Source organism: Seriola lalandi, unplaced genomic scaffold, assembly GCF_002814215.2.
Source record: "Seriola lalandi dorsalis isolate HSWRI2012SDOR001 ecotype SW California unplaced genomic scaffold, Sedor1 jcf7180002054062, whole genome shotgun sequence".
NCBI lineage: Eukaryota > Metazoa > Chordata > Actinopteri > Carangiformes > Carangidae > Seriola > Seriola lalandi.
In genome coordinates, this window is record NW_019524615.1 from 199,249 (window position 1) to 218,984 (window position 19,736).

Here is a 19,736-nt window from a genome sequence, read left to right on the forward strand (position 1 = left end):
TCCAAATAACAGAAGCCTTTTGTCTGTTCCTGTTCTGAATTTATAATGAATATCACGACGGCTGCAGAGAGACAAAGCTAATCTAATTAGCTGTGCAGATATGTGACTTTGCCATCGCTCTGTTTTGTGGTCATTACCTCTCGCTGCTCACTGAGGGAGCACGTGTGTGTGTTCACAAAGCAAACACACACACACACACACACACACACACACACACATGCACACCCTCAGAGAGATATGCGACTGTGGTGAAAAGGCTCGTACAAAAGCCAAAGTGACAGATAGAAAAGGTGGCTTGTCAGTGCAGCTGGCATTTTGCTCAACAGGGAGCAATGTAGCCCGTCTACCTGGTAGCCCTCTCAGGCAGGAGCGAGTGCATTGGCATCCCAAAGGACTCCCTTCCAACCACACACCTGACAAGGGGGCTGTCTGAAAACTCTGCAGAGACCCTATTACACATGTCATACTGCTAAGCACTGCAGTGGCCACCGGATGACAAGCTCGCCACACCTCACACTTTATTAAGAGGGGACGTTCAGCCACAGAGAGACATTACGCTGTCACTGCTTAAGATATCACATTGTTATCTGCACATATCTGTCCAACTTCACGTTATAAATGACCAAAATTCACAATGCTTGGTTGAGTGTGTTTATCAAGTAAATATAGACAGTTACAGCAGATACAAACTGATGGATGTAACAACACTGCCATCTTCAGGCAAATTGTTGCTACCACTTTATAGCTGTGCAGACAGAACATACTGGTAAACAACACTTTATGGACTGGTATATTTTTCTAATAATTTAGTGTACATGTTTCAAACTGAAATGGCTAAATGATAATGATAATAATTAGGAGCAAATGTGCAGTATTGGGGGGTAACAGGCAACTTTCCTCTTCACACCTTACATCCTGTACAAAAGGTTGTTCAGGATGTAAGTGCATAGACAAAAAATATGACGATGTTCTCATGTAGAACCAGATGAGCAGCTGAGGGTTTCCTCCTGGCTGGTTCCTATGAGATCAAGCGAAGCTGTACTCTCTGCTTTGTTTATTGCCAAATCTTTAATCTGAGGTTCTGAGCTGGAACAGCAAAGAGAAAATAGGGTATGGGAAGTAAATTCAGTGTTAAAGTTTAGGCAATGAGGCAGAAGGAGTGAAGGGAGACTTCAAAGCGTGACATTACAGTACCTGTGTGTATCAAAGTCACAGGTGCAGCACATGCTGAGGTCCTTCTGCAGATCTTCCTCAGAGTTAAATCTTCTCAGGCCGCAGCGCTGGACCGCCTGGACCACAGAGTAGTGAGTCCTTCCAGCAGCGCAGGCCTCTATCTTGGACACGCTGAGTTCTGATTGCAAGAAAAGGTGCAAGCAGCTGTCGGACAGCAGCAGAGGGCTCTGGAGGATCCTGGAGAATTGGCACAATAAACAAATTAAAGTTAGTGTAAGCAGTAAACTATATTGGTTCCTGATGTGAATACAGCAGTCACGTGACCTGGTGTTTATGGAAACTGATTCACCAGTTTTGTTATGTTTCTCTTGTAGTATATCAAAGTTCACAAGTGTATTGATCCGTGAGGTCACTCTTACTGTTCCAAAAACTTCTGGAGCCCTTTCATCCGCTCAGTGATCTGTTGCGCATTGTTCAGGCTGAAGAAGGGATTTTTGGGGGGCAGCTCTGGTAGCTGTACCCTGCAAAAGACACAAATACTATTAAAATGACAGGAACCGTTGAGCAGATTAACTTTACCGTGAGAGTTTAAAGCAGATGTGTTCTATTATTTTCTCTCAGAGTAATTTTTAGAATACTTACATCAGCATTGAATTTGCTTGTAGTTTTTGTCTGAGCCATACGAACTCACTGTACCTCCTTCTCACACTTGAGATCTTCTTGTTGAAGCACACGCTGTCAGTCTGAAACAGTACACAAGTGTGACACTCATATTACAGTCAGATCCACTATTTGACTGTAGAGATTAAGACAACTTCTGTTTATCATTTTACTTACATGTAAACAAATCTCATAGTCTATGTAGGCATGCCAAAAGTCATTCTTTTGTATCCGCGGGTCCCGCACCCAGACACTGATGACCTGCTGCATGGAGGAAGGCAGGAAAGACTGAAACACTGAACTGAATGCACTATTATGACAAAGGGGAAGTTTTTATTGGTAGATAGAGGAAGTTCTATGACCAACACAAAATGAACTAGAATAGGAAAATCCCACCAAATATCCTGCATTGCTCAGGATTAAAACAGAAGTTGATTGTTATTTAAGCAGTTATCAGAATTTAAAGCTTCTGAGTGCAACATGTGGTGTTTTTTTTAAATATCAGATATACAGCATAACTGCAGAACCTACCTGACTCACAGAGTTGTCAATTTCTTTTCTCATAATGTAAATTTCCTTAAGTTTGAATCTCAATAGCGTAAAGTCAGCCAGGTAGTGCTGCACTTAGCATTGAGCCAGTGCTTTTTATTTCCAGTTTTGTTGTCCAGGAGCAAAGGTTTCAAAATAAAGTCACAAGACTGAGATTAGCTCCTCCCCACTTTGAAATCAGCAAATACCAACCTGGAACTGATCATTTCTTTCAGTGATGTTCCCACCTCATGATTTAACATGTGAAAAAAATAAAAATAAAGGAATCAATAGTCAAGTATCACAAAAGGTTTCCTTTATTCACAGAGACTTCACAGATCCATGGTCAACAGTTACAGTAGTTCAGTAGCAGGTGTGTTTAAGGAGGTTGACGGTTCAGCTGAGTGTCCCATAACGGTCATGGGAGATATGTTGAGTCAGGACAGTGCCATCAGGATACAGATATCATGTACATAAGCCTGTATAATTATTGGAAGACAATGCCCTCCATAATGGACAGTCTCATATTTAAAGTGCTACATTTAGCCATTGTTAGATGCACAAACATTATTTTTCCAATGTGTGTAAATCTTATAGATTTACTTAATACATTATGATCTATTGAGTAATTCTGCCAGGACTTCACTTTGTTTAAAAGCAACAAATAATTATTTTAAAAAATTGTTATAATTCAATACAGATGAAAATATTTGGTAAATAGCAGCTGATTGGGGAAATTTATGGTGGGCAATATTTTAAAATACTTTACATCAACTGCAAGGGTCACACAGAGAAACAACCCACACAACACAGATTCAAACAACAAATGTTCAAACAATATGTTTACAATCTTCAGCTCTAACTGAAAACTAGATGGACTGGAGGTACAGATTGGACAGCAGTCTGTCCTACACAGTGTCGCTATACAAGATATAAAGCACACACTAAACAACCAAAGACCTCCCCCAGTGGAAGATCCTTGTGGCTAAACAGGACTATATATAACCAACTACTATATACCAACACATTTTTCGAAACAAAACATGTCCACAGTGATTGTGTCAGCTACATGACACAAAACCAAAGCTGCTACAGGTTAGTCTGACCTCAAATCAGCTGCGCCACATAAAGGTTAGTTTTAATTTCCATCGCAGTCTCCGCAAAGGCACAGTGACCTTTATTGAGCACCACGGGACTGAGAGCCCTTAAAATCCGTCTCCACTGAGGTTCTTGCACCTGCCAGAGTCTGAAGCTCCACCTGCAGCGGGATGTAATTTCACAGTGTGCCTCTAATGTCAGCTGAAGGAGGAAACTCGATGGAGGTTAAACTAAGCTTCAGGTGAGAGCGCAGCTGTTTACCAGTTTTTCTCCGTACATACATACATACATACACACACACACACACACACACACACACACACACACACTTCACTGCTCCTCGTCTCCACAGTGCCAGGTCAGCTTCTGCTCGTAGAAGTCGATGACCACCTGGGGACACCTGGCGCTCGCTTCACGGGCAGGCAGTAGGGCCACGTCATCAGAGTTCTTCCTGTGGGGAAACAAAGAGCAGAAGGAAAACATTAAAAGGCTGCCGCAACTTTTAATGTATGTAGGATGCTTCGGCGGCAACCCACACTCCTGCCAGTTTAATCATCACAGTTATTTTGAAGTAAAGGGGTAATTCAGCTATTTAGTACTCCATTTCCATCAAGTCCGGGGATTCACAATAGCAGCTGAGGACAGTTTCTATTGGCTTTTAGCCCCTTGTATGGATCAAGCTCCCAAGCACTAGATCTTAGACTTCCCATAATGCATCTTTTTAATAGTGGGCATTCAGACTAAGAACAGCCATGTGTTGGTGGGGGCATGTTGCTTTAGGTACCAGTTGAGTAACAGATCCACAGGTTAGAAGGCTTGTCAGACAGCAAAACACTGGTTTATAGTATAATGGGAGGAGTTTACGATGCAGAAAAGTTATTAAAATGCAATCGTATCTTTCTTTACAATGAGCACCAGGTGAACAGCAGAAATACTGCTACGCACATTACAGACATTGATAAGAAATGTTTGCATGCACGTATTCGATTGGCCGATGCAGCACCTTGCCAGATAACACTGCATTGCGTTATGGCAAAAGCTGAGCCTGTTTTTTTTTTTGCCGAATGACCCTGAGTTTTTCTTTATAGAGGACGTCTGTGCCCATTCAAATGAATGAGAAGCTGTTTCAACAGTGCTGTTGTCTGTCTGAACACGGCCTTAGACCCTCCATGCATGCTAAATGCCCGCATCTTTGTAATGCAGATGCAATGTCTGTTCAATTTTGTAGTTTCCAAATCCAGGTCGAGATTGCCCAAGTTGTGTCGCAAGTTTTTTTTTTTTTTTTTTTTTTTTCAGACTTCCACGAAAGATAATGTTATGACACAGACCTGTTTTTGAATGTGTTTTAGTGTGATAATATCCTTTAGCACATTTACTCCATAACCTGTTACTAATCCAGGAAATGTTTTGTCAGGTTGTCAACACCAATGTTGTCTTAACTTAGCCTCCTCAGTAAATGATATATTCAATTTTATACCAACAACAACAACACGTAACACCCTCATAAATCTGATGCTTCATCATCTCTGCTATAGTTTGAACATGTGGATTGTAAAACAAGTGTGGCTTTTACCGTCAGGCAAACATTTACCCAACCACTGGCATTCATTCAAGGACAGAAAAAGGGAAGCAGTGGAGTTACCATTTGACGAGGAACATGAGCTCTCCCTGTCTGTCTGTGGAGCCGATGATGCATTCAGGCTCGAGGTAAGTGCTGAGGTTAGTGGGTGCATCTGACTGCTTGTCATTTGGCTCGAGGACGTTGCTGTCGCTCTGCAAAGTGTGAGTCTGCCGCTGAGACTGCATAGAGGACCGCAGAGCAAATGACAAGGACAAAGGTACAGCAGACAGCAGTTAGAAGACAAGACAGTCTATGTGTGGCATTTTCTTTAACTGTACATCATCACCACTGTGAAAAGGGGAAACTTAACTGCTTTCACTTTCAGGGGTATAGCAAAACTAACTACATTCACATGCCCTTTGGTTTCATATTCACCATTAAAAATGTCAAAAAAGTAGGAATACATTCTGCCAACATGGTCAAATGCTTTTACTCTAATTCAGCTTTTACTGTAAGAGAAAAAGTTTCCTGAATTTTCTGAGTCTAACTATCAACCTAATGCAATACACTACATGAAGTGTGATCTAATAATATGTTGCTGTTGTTTTTTTTCCTTTTTGCAGATTCAGGTGCAGACGTTCTGTAAATAACATGGAAACAACTACATTTACAGACACTCCAGCACTGCATTTCTCACATACTCACAATTTCCGTCTCTTGCTCTGTCATTTCTTCTTTGGGAACAAACTCTTGTTCAGTTTGCTCTTCCTCATTCTCTTCTGATAGAAGATGGGTGTTTCTCAGGAACTCTTCAATGAGTTCAGGACAGTCAAGATTGTCCTCGGGTTCCCATGTGTTTTCTGCACTGTAAACATGTCAGAAAGAGGAGAGAGTACACTTTATTCATCGTGCAGGAACAATAAATTATATGCACTGTAAGCACGCATTTATATGTATATATATATATGATTCTGCAACACCACTCACTCGGTGAAGCCTTTCCACTTCAGAAAGTACTCCACTCTTCCATTAGAGATCCTGCGGCGGATTATTTTTTCAACCACAAACTCCTGGACAACTGTGGTCTCCTCGGTCTTCCGCTGTTTGGCAGTCTGCTTCTTTCTCATCCTGCCATGAAACAGAAAGCAGGAAATGAATGACAACCGGCTCGTGTTACCGTCAGGACATTCACAGGCAAATTAAAAGCACAACAGAAAGTGTCTATTTTTTGTTAAAAGTCCACACTGGCGTCTGAAATAATCACTTTCATGTCCCTGTTGCCGGCATATTTGCAGAACATGGCAGTGGTGAGTACTCTGCTGTGCCCTTCAGACAATGATCCATACGCTTATTATAGCGCTCCACCTGCTGTTTGTTTCCAGAGCACGCACACAACAGACTACTCCTTCAGTAAAACGCAACACGTTAGTATCCACACACTTGGGCTGTTTACTCAGACTGTTTAGTTAAAAGTACATTGAGCAGACAGCAGCTTGTAAACATGAGTGGAAACGCGCCTGTGTGATGCACAAGACGCTGTGATGAACAATATGCACGTACGCTTTCGGTGTTTACTTAATCTCGGCGGACAGCCTGCTGCTCTGCTCTGCTCTGCTCTGCTCTGCTCTGCTCTGCTCTGTGTGGAGCCTGTCGCTGGAAACTACATGCACACGGCGCCGTCGATGCCGCTTTGTGCGCAAATGTGTCGTTCGGCGTGTTTACATGAGCCAAACAACTTTTTCATGAATGATTTCAAATTAAAGATGGCCGTGGATGCTCGGAGGAAGTGGTTGCCAAGGGAAAAGGTCATGCCAGGAAAACCGGGAGGAGACGACGGGGACGCGCACGCCGCCGACCAATCGGAGAAGAATCCGCTCGTCCGTCCTCGTTCCAGTGGTCTGGAACAGCCGTGCCACCCATGGGCGTCAGCTGGGTATGGCAGGGGACTGCGTGCACTTGTCATATCTCACTGACATTAAAGACTGCTCTAGATTTTTGATGCTTTGATCTTTTGGATTGTCGTCAGTGGAAGCAAACATGGAGGCAGATATTCATTTGGAAGCTGCTACTAGAAAAAAACAAAAAACATAAAGCTCATCAGAGTGTAAACAGATTCATGTACATCCAAAAAAGTAAACAAACAAACTAAAACTAAAATTAAAAATAATCAGAAATCTAAATTTAAAAATATCATCGATATGATCGCCTTATGATCGCATTAGGTGAATGAGCTTCGCCATCTATATTATTATATTATATATTATATATTATGTTATATATTATATTATATCATATGATATATTATATTATATTATATTATATTTAAAGTATGATTTTAAGGTACTTGTACTTTACTTGAGAATTTCCATTTTATGCTATTTTATACTGTTATTCAACTACATATTACTCTGTTATTTTTTTACTTGACTAGATTTATTTTGTGTCTATAGTTACAATTTACCAGCTAAGGATTTCACATATGAAACACATGATCATCATAAAATACGATATATGGCTATAGGATCTATCCAACTGTATAAAAGTCGTTAAAGTCATCTCCACTACGACAACATTAAAATGCAACTTGCAAAAATGCCAAAAATATACAGACATGATGAAAGTAATTTTATGCAGAATGTTGCAATTCTGCATAAAATTACTGAAAACCTTTGCTTCTAATACTTATTACAAGTTGCTGCCAATATTTTTACTCAAGCCAATATTTTTTACTGGTAAGTGGGAGTATTTTCTCAATACTCCCACTAGAACATGGTTTTCACGGAGAGGATCTTTTCTCCACAACCTCCTAAACCACACTGAGGAGATCGAAGAAAAACAGCCCCTGGAGGATTTGATTGACAGCTCCCTTTTAGCCAATGAAAAACCCCAAAGCTGCTGATTGGCCAAAAAAGCACCACTGATAGGCCTTCCCACTTGACCAAGTTTACCTTTTTTTTTCCATCAGTTATTCCACACTGTTTGGTAACACACCACTGGGAGACGCTGCTTGCTTGTATTGCACTGACAGGTTCAGCAGGCCAAAAGCTCAGTGCTCCTGCTCCCCAGTTAACTACTGAGAATGGATTTATGCTGGAAAGCTCGTAGCAAAAGGCAGCAGAACAAAAGCTTTTACCAGAAGGTGGATTCACATTGGAACTGCCTCTGATGCACTGTTGTCTCTGATACCATTTCATCCTCGAGGCAGGATTATGTAACACTGAGCACATTTGTTCATGAAATGTACTTATGGAGCGGCACAGCAACATTATAAGAATGTAACACAGACGCAGGGATGCCTACAGTAACTGCAGCACATGGTGATCTTTCACAGTCCTGAGAATTAATACCTCAGTTTCATTTTCAACAAGAAAACACTGGGGAGGCCCTGGGGATGTGATTAAAAGTGGTTATAGTGGAAAGGCTTCAGTGAGACGCCTGCACAGAAGATGAATGTGGGGTGTATCGTCCTCAGAAAAGAAGCTCATTGATCACAGTATCAGGATCAGTAGGGACAGGACACAGGTCCTATGCAGGTTGCAAATCAATGTTTGGTCATTTGGACCTGCTACATATGCTCCATTTACCTCCCATGTGCAGTGGAAGGTTCAGGTATAGGTAGACAATTGTATGATCCTCAGGAACTGCAGGTTCTCTATTGATAAAGCCAAGCTGCTGTTTTCATCTGTGATTAATTATTAACACTGCGTTGAAGATGTTCTCAACAACTAAACACCGTTTTCTTTCTTTGCTCACAGCAGCTCTTGCTTCAAATGGGCATCTCTTTCTACACCAACTTATAAGTCATTAGAGATGCTTTCACCTCTTCTCTTCTGACAACCATTAGTTTACTCACATTCATTTCAGTTGCATTCTACAGCTAATATTTATATAACATTTCAGCCAAGTCCAGACAGTTTTGGAAATAAGGCTTCCTTTATAAAGGGTTTACTGGTTGTCTTTGTTATATATATATATATATTTGTATATGTATATATACATATATATAGATAAGGAGATAGATAGAGATAGAAAGATATCATGTATTAACATTAGCATGGATCAATATAGCTGTTAGTTACACCTTATAAACTGTGTATAAAGAGTCTCTTCAGAAAGTGGTACCATATTTTTCAAAAAAAGAAACATCTACTTTATATTACATCTTTATGGGCCTGGGTATGTGTAAACCCAGACACAGAGACAAGTCATGTGCTGGTTAATTGCCGTATGACCTGCTGTTGCCCTTTAACCTCTTCCCTTCAGCTCTTTTGGGGTTTTAGTACTAGTTGCCATAGTAACTGAACAACTAATAGGGTTGAGCTGTCATTGTAGGTGCGGGAATGGCAGTAATGCAGTTAGGTCCTGTCTGGATTTATTGCTTTGCTACATTATGCATCATTTTGGGTTCTATTAACCAAAACCTAAGGAAGCAGGTTATTTCAGCTTGGGAACACAGCATGGCAAAGATCAGCCAATAATTTCTATAATTTCTACATTCACAATTTTTTTAAGGTGATTTAGTTTTTTCATCTTTATTGGATAAACTGACAGTGAAAATATACATGGTGAGAGAGAGAGAGGTATGACACGCAACAAAGATTGTCAGCTGAAATTAAACCTGGGACATTGAAGCTATATATTGTGGCTCTTAATCAACACACAAATAACTCAGCAAGAAGATCTATATTATTAGTTATGTTATGAAAACTATTACAGAACAGAAAACAATAATAATAATTATTATTATTATTTTTATTATTATTATTAGATTGATTTTAAGGGAATTAAAAGAATATTTGAGGTGTTTTTTTATGTCTTGCATGTAGTTGTAGCATAAATGACTCGACAACAGGCAATAATGAAGTGATTTGAAGCCTTTTTTGTGCCTAAAACCAAACTGACTGAACCCAAGATTGACCAGGACACTAAAAATGAAATACAGATGTTGATGAAATGACATGCTCCAGAGCGCAGGGTGAAAAGATATATCGCGTTGTGCCGTCATCCCTTAAATCTGCTCAGTTCCCTTCCAGACAGGCACATTCCTGGGGCCCACTGTGAGTGTAGCCCTCATACAGATGGGCCTTGAGAGCCACCCTGTCAGAGCAGAAATGAGTCCAGATGGCTGGATCCTGCTGTGAGGAGAGAGTAGTGGTCTGTGTGGCTCAGGCCAAGCCTGACTGGACCCCTTTTCACATGGAGGGCCCCTGGCGTTCCCTCAGTACCACCCCGAGGCTCTCGGGTTACGGCCAGGGCGAGGACATTCACGTTGGTCCTGTTATTCTTAGCGAGCGTTAATCTGGTTGTATAGGGAGCAGTGTTCAGTGTAATATTGATGGCTGGTCTGGTGGGAAAGTGATTTACATGACCTCATTACCGACTGATTGATTGATTGATTGACTGACTGCATATTTTCTCAGGGATCATCCCCATATGTAATGCAGCCATACACACAACAGCACAGTAAGGGCAGCAGTATATGAGAGCCAAGATGCTTTACTGTCACAAACTCTGCAGCCCCTGCAGGAGCCCTTATCACCTTCATCGGCTCCTCACACCGTCTTCAGATCATATTCAGAGTCACATACTGAATCAAGCTGGCTCTGGTGTGACAGGCTCCAGGGCAGTTTATGTCTTCTGTGTGTACGCAGCAGTGGCAGAGAGAAAAGTGACTTTTCATGAGTAACAGAGGACACAGGACAGCAGACCACCTGGATTTGCTCGCGGAAATCTGTCTCCTGTTTCAGAACACTTATAGTGTCCCAAGATACTTTTCTTCGTGTTATTCTATACCTTGTTCTGGCATTGAGGTCTGGAGGGGAGTAGTTATATGCTTTGTGTTGATAGAGTTACTGGGAATGAATACAGTAGGAATGTGTCTTCGGAGTATTTGTTTCATTATATTTTCAAACCATACATGTTTGTGTCCAGAGCACTGAAGTAACAGATTTTGAGTTGGGATTGTTTTGTCAAATTATATCCATCGTCAGTAATGAACGTGCATGCGCAACCTTTTACCGACAGGAAGTGCTATGAATGAATATTAACAGCTACTGAGCTCACATGCCAACACATCCATCTCTATGACAACTGAACAAACTGATGAAGCCTGTCATATAGTTAAATAGTCTAGAAAAAGGCTGGGAGTTGACTTTGAGTTGTGATTTTCTGTTGTGGAATTAAAAGAGAACAGAAGATCTTTAAAGTCTGCAAGAGGCAATTTGGTTTATAGGCATCAAAGTCATCAAATGAACAATAAATACAAAACAAGAAACAAACAAACAAACAGAAATGTTGACGTCATTGCGATTGTTGTCATTGTCAGTAATCACCAAAGCAACAGGAAGGAAAGTACAAGGAAATCAAAGAATCAAATTGGATTATTACTATTACTGATGCCTCAATGTGTAAGTTATGTTTTACAGCTGGGTTTAGGTGGAGCTGATTTGAACCATTTTATATTGTGTTTGGTGGTTTAAAATTTCTTTCTCTAAGTACGTATTCAAATTCAAGCAGGTGATATGTTTTTTTATCTAAAAATGGAAACTGCAAACAAACAACTAACTCTGGATGAGAAATAAATGTAGTGGATTGAAAAATAGAATATTTGCTTGTGGAAAAGTAAAGGGGTAGAAATAGCACAAAATGCAAAAAACTCAAGTAATCAGCTGGGCTACAGAAGAAGAAGAAGAAGAAGAAGAAGAAGAAGAAGAAGAAGAAGAGGAAGAAGAGGAAGAAGAAGAAGAAGAAGAAGAAGCAGAAGAAGAGGAAGAAGAAGAAGAAGAAGAAGAAGAAGAAGAAGAAGCAGAAACTTCAGTACTATAGTCAGACAGTGAAGGTGGTTTTGTTGCCAGCATAAACAGGTGCTGACTTCATCTCATGTGTCTCTTGGCTGGGGGTTCCCGCTCCGCAACATGGAGCCCATAGGATCCTGTAACAGTCTGATTGACAGGTGAATGGCACCAATGACAAGCAACTCCCATTCCCCCAGGGGCCAACTGGGCACCGAGTGAATGGATAAGAGTGGAAGGGATAAAGATCGCCTTTGAACCCAAAAACACTATTTGCCCCCTTCCTCTGTTTGCCATTCTCTTGACTTTCCTTTCTTTTCTCAGTGCAGGTGTTTTGTTCTTCAGAGTTTTGTGGCTGATAGAGCAAGTCGACTCGGGGGCAGAGTAAAACGTGATTAAAGTTAAATGAAGTCCTTTTAGGGGCACATGGGGGAATGTGTCAGTCAGCGTTTTGTCTAGAGCTTTTACAGAAAAAAATTTCAATGTATTCATTCCTTTGAATGTTATGAAATTAATCTTATATACCTCCAATTCTGATAACTCTCAGGTAACTTTCAATTAACATGACCCCAAGGCCCAAGATTCCCTACTTGTGATCATGTTTCATGGGAGACAACTTAACAGAAGGTTGTTTTTCGCAATGCCTGAAAAGGCTGAATGTTGCTTTGATCTAAAGTAAAAAAAAATTTTAATAGGGGATAATCATATTCATGATTTTTGTGACGTAATTTGAGACAAACACTCACAGTTACAGGCTTTTGATGGATGACTGCTGTTGTCTACAAAGGAGATGGTTGGCTTTCTGTTGGCCTGCCTTTGTCACACATCCCCTTCCATCTCAGTTTCTCCCGATGTTAAGTGTTCCCTTTCACAGCTGCCTATCACCATCCAATGAAACCAAACAAGGAACTCTCCCTTGACACGGCTCAATTTGATGGGAGGGGTGAAGTCAAAGCTTTCATTTGAATCTTCACAGTTACCATGCGAAGTCATCAACGGAGCTGCCTCAAAGGTTCACCACTTTGTGAAACGGGCTTACTTGCTTTCTTATCCAGAGTTAAATGAGAAGATTGATACCATGCACTCATGTCTGGAACTGGATACAGATTGACATATATGTAATATCGCCTCCATGTACTGTATTTATCACAAAAATATGAGAGCTATAAACAATGGCCAGACTCTTAGTGCTCTTTTCAGCAAGTAGACAGCTGAGCAGTATCTCAACTTTGAGTGGTGCGAAGACCTTTGCCTTGGTAAATCTCCTTGTCACTGTGCAGCTGCTGACTGTCTACTCTTATCAAGTGCAGCTCCACGAACCACCGAATCCAGTCTGTTGACCTTGTGCTCTTTCTCTTTCTCACATCTGTACGCTTTCAACTTTAGTTCTGCTCCACATCCAATCAGGATTCAACCCCATTAAACCTCCCCACCCCCACCCCCCTGGCTGCAGGATACTGGCCCATCTGCAATCAAAGCCGGTGTCTGATCTGCACGGGTCTGGATGCAAGGTTTTTCCCTCAAATATAGAGCGTTTGCTTTCTGGGTCCTGGGAGTCTGAAGCTTTTCTTCTTCAGCCAAAAGCACTTTGACCATGACCCATTTCAGCTCAGCCAAACCTATAGCTGCTCCATGCCATCTGAAGGCTAAGTGCTCACTATATAGGGTCCAGTGTGAGCACATGGTGGGACTAACTCGCTCTTCAGCCTTGCCTGCTTGCCATCTGGAAAATAACAGCTTTAAGCAGGTCCTGCCAGTAATTACCCTGCAAACTCTGAACAAAGGCACAGAACACACTGTGGTGAAATCTGGATAATTGATGGAGGCAGGTCACAGCAGCTGATAGACTATTCAAACAGTGAATAGTCCAGCTTTGGCTTAAGACACTGAAGTCAGGTTTGAGAATTTGTATTTGTTTTCAATGAGATGCAGTTGAAAATAAAATGAACAAAAGGTCCGTAGGTGGAAAACTGCAATAGCCTGTATGTTGTTGTGTGCTAGAAAAAGTGATTCCTGGCCACATGGCTGAATCTTAACTCATATGACAGGAAACACAATCCTTATTACACAGAAAGTAAAACACAGAGCAAAGGAAATCGATACCACTTTCATATTTGTACGGTGAATAAGTAAATAGCTTTTTTCTGAGTTTTCATACGTACTTTGTGCTAAACTAAGCTAAAGGCTAAAGCGCTTGTCAAATGGAACCAGGTCTGGCCTGCTTCCACCACATCTTTCCAACATTGGATTTTGGGGGCAGTGTCTGATTATGTCTGTAACTTTCCAAAATTGACAATCCAATTATCACAGCGATTGGCTGGGTCTGCAGAGGTGAACTAGTTGGTAGGGTCTGAACCTCTCATTTAAGCTCTCTTTTTTCTTTCTTTAAGCTGTTTACTTCACTTTAAACAGCACTACTGGTGCCTTCCAGTAAACACTGTCCAAAGTGTTATCTTTATATATACAGTTGCGAAAGTCTTTTGGACCCCACTGTATGTTTAAGAATTATCACGTCCCTCTCCATGACAGGCTCCCGGACCTTGCCTTTGAGTGTGGCCATTTGGAACAGCTATAAACAGTTTTGTCTTCCAACATGGTCAGACAACATACCCCAACCTTAACTGGCTGATATCTATATGATATATGTCTTCTAAATCCTCCCAAAATGTCTAACTATTCCCTTCATCATTTTGCATTCACTGGGGAAAAAAATAAAACATAAAACTTGTCCCACATTTGCAGCACGCAAGTCTGAGATCATTTAAATCAAAGCCATCACTGTTTGTAGGCAAGACAGCTCTTCCTCAAGTGGACAGTTTTATAGTCGCTATGAAATAGTTGCTGGGTGTGAAAATTTGTTTCCATAGGTTGTTTTCCACACATTGGTATATAGCACTGAAAAACCACAACCACTCCCTTGGTTTGAATCCCTGCCTGGGTCTGACAAAACATGAAGCTGATTTACATTGACTATCCTCCAAAATGTCATTTTCAATTTGAATCCTATCAGGGGCTAATCTGGAAACTGTTACTCACTGCGTCTTGAAAATAAATTGTTTGCAGCTGAGAGTCAAAAATGGAGGAGGAGGAGGAGGAGTTGGGGTAAACTCATGGGGACAAGTGGCAAAGTCCCTCCGGTGAAATGCCATGTTTAGGCTGATGCACAGGAAACAGGCTCTTACCAGCCAGGAAATGAAGTGGAAAGCCCAGGCCGGCTTATATTTCCCCTCCCGCTTTCAGAAGGGCCTTGTTAGTGCTGAGACACCAGGGCTCCAGCTTTTGTTCACACAGAGCCAATAGTAAACATCGCTGCAGCGTTTTTAAAAGACCTTAAGTGCTTGTGATGGCTGAGTGGTGTGTCGCCATGAGGTCTTGAGTTTCTCAGACCTCCAGATTCCCTCCCACCAGGGAGCTGAGTCGATGTTGATGATGTGAAAGGGCTTAGACAAATTTATGTGCAAGTGAGGGAAAAGACTTCTCTGGCTTATGTTTTACTGATGAAATGTGTGGCTGCATTTTAAGAGTATTTCAAAATATAATTTTTATCCCTTTATACTGTGTGTTCTTTTCCTTCCATTACTGACTTCTGCCCTTTTTCTATAAACTCACAAAGGAGAGAGCTACCTATAACTGTGGCACTTTTACAAATTTATTTACAAAATTTATTTATTTTTTTAAAATGAACAAAAATTATAATCAATAATTCAAATCTTTAAAAAAAATCTAGCCTGCACTGCCATATTCTTAGATTTTTGGATTGAACAAAAAACTTTTATTGTTAGTCTCCTGCACTCTTCATCAAATACTCCTGACAAGCACAAACCATAAATCATTTGCATGAAGGACCAACAAGGCAAAATAAACGGACATGTTTATATTTTATAAAGAGCTCAAGGATGAAGGCTAGTGTTACACTGGGTCCTTGACAGTGTGCTTCATGGTCACCTTGACGCAGAGTGATGAAAGTGCCACAGCTGCCTGCAAAGACAGAGCAAAAACACATTTTGTGGACAAGCCACAGCTGAATATGAATTCTTTAAGAACATGAAATACCGACATGAGACAATCCTCAAACCACAGAGAAATCTGTAGTCTGTGGCGTCCAAAATGACGTTTGAATGGTGGAAGCTTAAAGCAAGCTTTACAACAAATTATGATTTCTGTGTTCATTAAGTCATGTGGAAAACCCAAGAAGCCATTTGTTTGAGGTTTATATGGCTGAATTTCAGCTTTGAAATACTGCAGAACTCCTGCGAGAGCTGTTTTTCAGAAATAGAGAAGCCAGCTGAGAGTGCTCAGAATCAATGGACCTTTTTCACAGCAGACATTTTGACTTGTCATTGTAGGAAAAGGGCAGGTGATTTACGGCTCCATGAAGTGTCCCAGTAATTCCTTGACAGTGAGCCAGTGTGCACAACACCGGGACCCTGGAACTAACTCACCTAAATATAAGTCAGTTGTTTTTAATGTCACCAATTACACCTGTGCTTCTCCTCCTTTGACAAACCGCAATGTCTGCTGTGAAAAAGATTTATCTGGAAAAATAAGTTTTATTTTATCCGCAAATTAGTCAAAGGTAGGTTTTCTTTTTCAAAAGTGGCAAAATGACTTCTACAGACAGCCTATCTGAATATTTAAGCTCAAACATGTGTGCCTTGTGGTGTCTCACCTCCTCTTAGTGTAGCAGGACCAGCTTAAGTAAAACAAGAGTGTACAGACGTGCTCGTGGCTCAGCGTACAAGGCACAGTGGTGCTGAGTATGCAAATATCTGAACACTAATAAAGTAACGATGCTAACATTCTGATGCTAAGCAGGTATAATGTTTACCATTATCATCATCTCAGTTTATTGTGATGGTAAAATACAGCTGAGGCTGATGGGAATGTCATCAGTTTTGCATGTATTTGGAGATAAACTAAAGTGTTTGAAAAGTCAGGAGATCGACAAATGTTAAGATTTAGGGACATTTGTTGCATATAATCCCCACCCCCCAATTACCCCCTTCTCTCTGCCTATGTTTCCTGTCTGTGTCTGTACTTTTAACTGTAAGGTGAAGATAAAATTGCCAAAATATAATCTTAAGAAAAACCAAAAATGTGAACTTCATGGTGAAGTCACGGGGGCACCACAGTCAGACCGTGAATGTCATGACAATCCATTTAAAGGTTGCTGAGATACACATGAGTATAGACTCCAGCTACTCACGTAAACTCAAATCAATTTATTACATATGGAGCTACAGTAGCACAGAATATTCAAGAGTAATATTTTGGTTGGAGAGAGGGGAAGATGATAGGTGACTTGTGTGGGCAGAGATTTCATGTTTGAGTTCACATGTTGGAAGGTCAGAACTGGCTGGGTGCCCACCCAAACCCGGCGCTGCCTCTCTGCTGTATAGGACCACCTCGGTGTGAAGGCCTGCTGCGATGGTGGTGAGCAGTGATTCATGGTGTGGAGCTCAGGGCTAAGTTGGAGTCAGTGTAAACAATTACAGTTGAGCTGATGTATTCTGTGTGTGTGTGTGTGTGTGTGTGTGTGTGTGTGTGTGTGTGTGTGTGTGTGTTTGTGTGTGTATGTGAATTGGAGAAGGGATGAAGAGGGAGAAAAGAGAAATACTGCTGCTCTGACTGAGCTGGGATTTGAGCTCGGTGTACATGTTTGCAGTGTTTATTAATTTCTTCTCAGAGGCAAACAGTGATGACTGAGTGCTGGGAGACTGAGCTGCTCTGCTTTGGCTCTCATGTGGGTTTGGTCATGGAACAAATACTGATAATGGTGCATTAATGTTCAAGTTAGTTCAAGCTAAACACTACATCATCCTTACTTAAAAAACACAAGCACTGAATAAGAACATGTTTTTAGGCATGATGAATAATGAAATGATTGCCTGTGAGAAAATTGACAACAGCAACTCAGAAATACAGAGTTTATCTCTGTACCTTGATTTGATATTAATACTCGTCTAGAAACAAGGGCTATGTCTACACTCAGACTTTCTGAAAGTTAAAACATAAATAAGAAAGTCCAGGATAACGTCATCCTCCTTCATATGACTCTCAACCGGGCAGGATCAATTTTTTGCTTCTGTAACTAGTAATTACTGGCTGACTTTGCATCACATTTACACGCTTCCATCTCAGTTGTGGTTGTTTCCATCTGTTCGAGGAGAGGTTAGAAGTTGACTGGCAGAGGTCCTGCTCTCTGAGAGTTAGAGGCTGGTTGGAGGGGGCTTGTTTCTATCAGGGGTGAAACACCCGCCCGTCCATCACCCTGACAGAGCTGACAGCTATTCAGCCAAACCAGAGGAGTTCCTGCCAACAATCAAAGGGCTTTTCATTGAAGGAATCCAGCTCTGGCCTGTCATCAGGGAGGGGGCTGTCCCAGCTGTCAGTAGGACTAGGGGATACTCAGGTACCTCCCCCTGCTTTTTTTTTTTTTCAGAAATGTCCATGGCATTGGTCAAGAACACATGCTCCGCCCTCTCTCTCTCTCTCTCTCTCTCTCTCTCTCTCTCTCGCGCGCGCTCTCTCTCTCTCTTACCACTTTGTCATCTAATTCAACTGTTGTCAAGTTTGCAGTTCAGTAGTGTTGTAGGGAGCAGCACACAGCCTTTTGAACTTCTGTTATTTACATAAAAGGTTTCATTATTTTCATTTTCCCATTTGATTTCCACATGCATTTTGATTGATGCTCTTCACTTGCTCCTCAGTCATGCCAGTGCTTTTATTCACCACTTGAGGGAGGCAAAACTGAAAAAACAACAATGTCAAGTAGCAGCACTCCTGAAAAATCTATTCAGAAAATACTGTTTACAGCACTGTCAAGTTCTCACATACCACTCCTGACTATACTCAAGCATCAAGTATATTAGTGTTCAAAATGTTTTTGTGTCCAGATTGTGAGTCCTAATGTAATGTAATAACTAGTCATTGAACTTTCTTCCAACATGATCATTTATCGGGTTGCAACAAAATATTTTAATCTGTCCATTTATTCTGCCAACTATTTTCTTTGTGCTGATTATGTAATTGCTTTGACTATTAAACAGCAGATAATGGTGAAAAATGCCAATCACAGTTTCTCAGAGCCCAAGGTAATGTTTTCAAATGTCCCAACAGTTGAACTTCAAAAATAACCGGTTTAGCAGTGTTATAAAAGAAGAGAAAATCAGCAATTACTTACAAATGAGGAGCTAATATAAGAGGCACTGGCATTTTTGCTTTGAAAAAACAATAGATTGTTGCAGATTAATATTCTGCCATTAAACTGATCAATTCAGTGTTATAGTAGTAGTATTCCTGGGATAGAATTCATTATAAAAAAAAAACCTTATTTATTACATCTACGTTTATATCTACTATATCTATTTTCTGTGAATATGAATAAAAGATAATTTAAAAAATTATAAAATCATATTACGCTTCCAATCACGTCTGCGAAAAATCTTCCTCTAAGAGATGTCGTGCTGTTGCTTCCATTGTGGGCTCACATTGGAAGTACATTATATTAGATATATGTTATCATTATGATACATTAAGTCAGAATTATATCCTGAACAGGTGGCAAATTCCATTCATTAAAACACACGCACAACAAATATCTAAAAGCTGTTGTAACATTTCTGTCTTTGCAAAACAGTGTCAGACTACAGCTCTGTCTGAGGCTTCAGTGGGTCTTCTATTACATAACCAGTGAGCCGCCTGCATGAATCAATTATTCATCTCCATGTCATAACACTGAGGATGCTTTGATTATGACAGACAACCAGACAAGGAAGTGCACGCACCAATCTCCACTGAGTTCTGTGGCTTCGTCATGTGACTGCTAAGGGAGAGCACCTTGAAATACCATGTGTTTCTCCGTTGCACTTGGAGGCCGCATGAATCCTTGATTTTAAAAACAGCCCTCGGCAGTTGGGGAATCA

At 40.8% G+C, this 19,736-nt stretch overlaps 2 protein-coding genes across 7 annotated transcripts; both read right to left on the bottom strand.

The window, feature by feature from the left end:
- Positions 1-637: 637 nt before the first annotated feature.
- On the bottom strand, positions 638-2,514 carry snx10b (sorting nexin 10b). 4 transcript variants are annotated; one of them, XM_087173149.1, is made up of 6 exons: positions 2,374-2,514; positions 2,011-2,097; positions 1,816-1,916; positions 1,593-1,694; positions 1,195-1,410; positions 638-1,086 (listed from the first exon to the last, which is right to left on the bottom strand). In XM_087173149.1, exons 1-6 carry the CDS (start codon positions 2,395-2,397, stop codon positions 972-974), a joined length of 645 nt encoding a protein of 214 aa, XP_087029275.1. In that variant the 5' UTR covers positions 2,398-2,514; the 3' UTR covers positions 638-971. The 4 variants fall into 4 exon arrangements, with proteins under 4 accessions (XP_087029275.1, XP_023258935.1, XP_087029274.1 ...); XM_023403167.2 differs by having other exon boundaries at positions 2,365-2,511; XM_087173148.1 differs by having other exon boundaries at positions 2,011-2,094; positions 2,365-2,504.
- A 148-nt stretch (positions 2,515-2,662) lies between these two features.
- cbx3b (chromobox homolog 3b) lies at positions 2,663-6,681 on the bottom strand. 3 transcript variants are annotated; one of them, XM_087173151.1, is made up of 5 exons: positions 6,596-6,681; positions 6,008-6,148; positions 5,726-5,885; positions 5,102-5,259; positions 2,663-3,910 (listed from the first exon to the last, which is right to left on the bottom strand). In XM_087173151.1, exons 2-5 carry the CDS (start codon positions 6,145-6,147, stop codon positions 3,790-3,792), a joined length of 579 nt encoding a protein of 192 aa, XP_087029277.1. In that variant the 5' UTR covers position 6,148; positions 6,596-6,681; the 3' UTR covers positions 2,663-3,789. The 3 variants fall into 3 exon arrangements, with proteins under 3 accessions (XP_087029277.1, XP_023258938.1, XP_087029278.1); XM_023403170.2 differs by having other exon boundaries at positions 6,581-6,681; XM_087173152.1 differs by lacking the exon at positions 6,596-6,681 and adding an exon at positions 6,285-6,555.
- Positions 6,682-19,736: the final 13,055 nt, after the last annotated feature.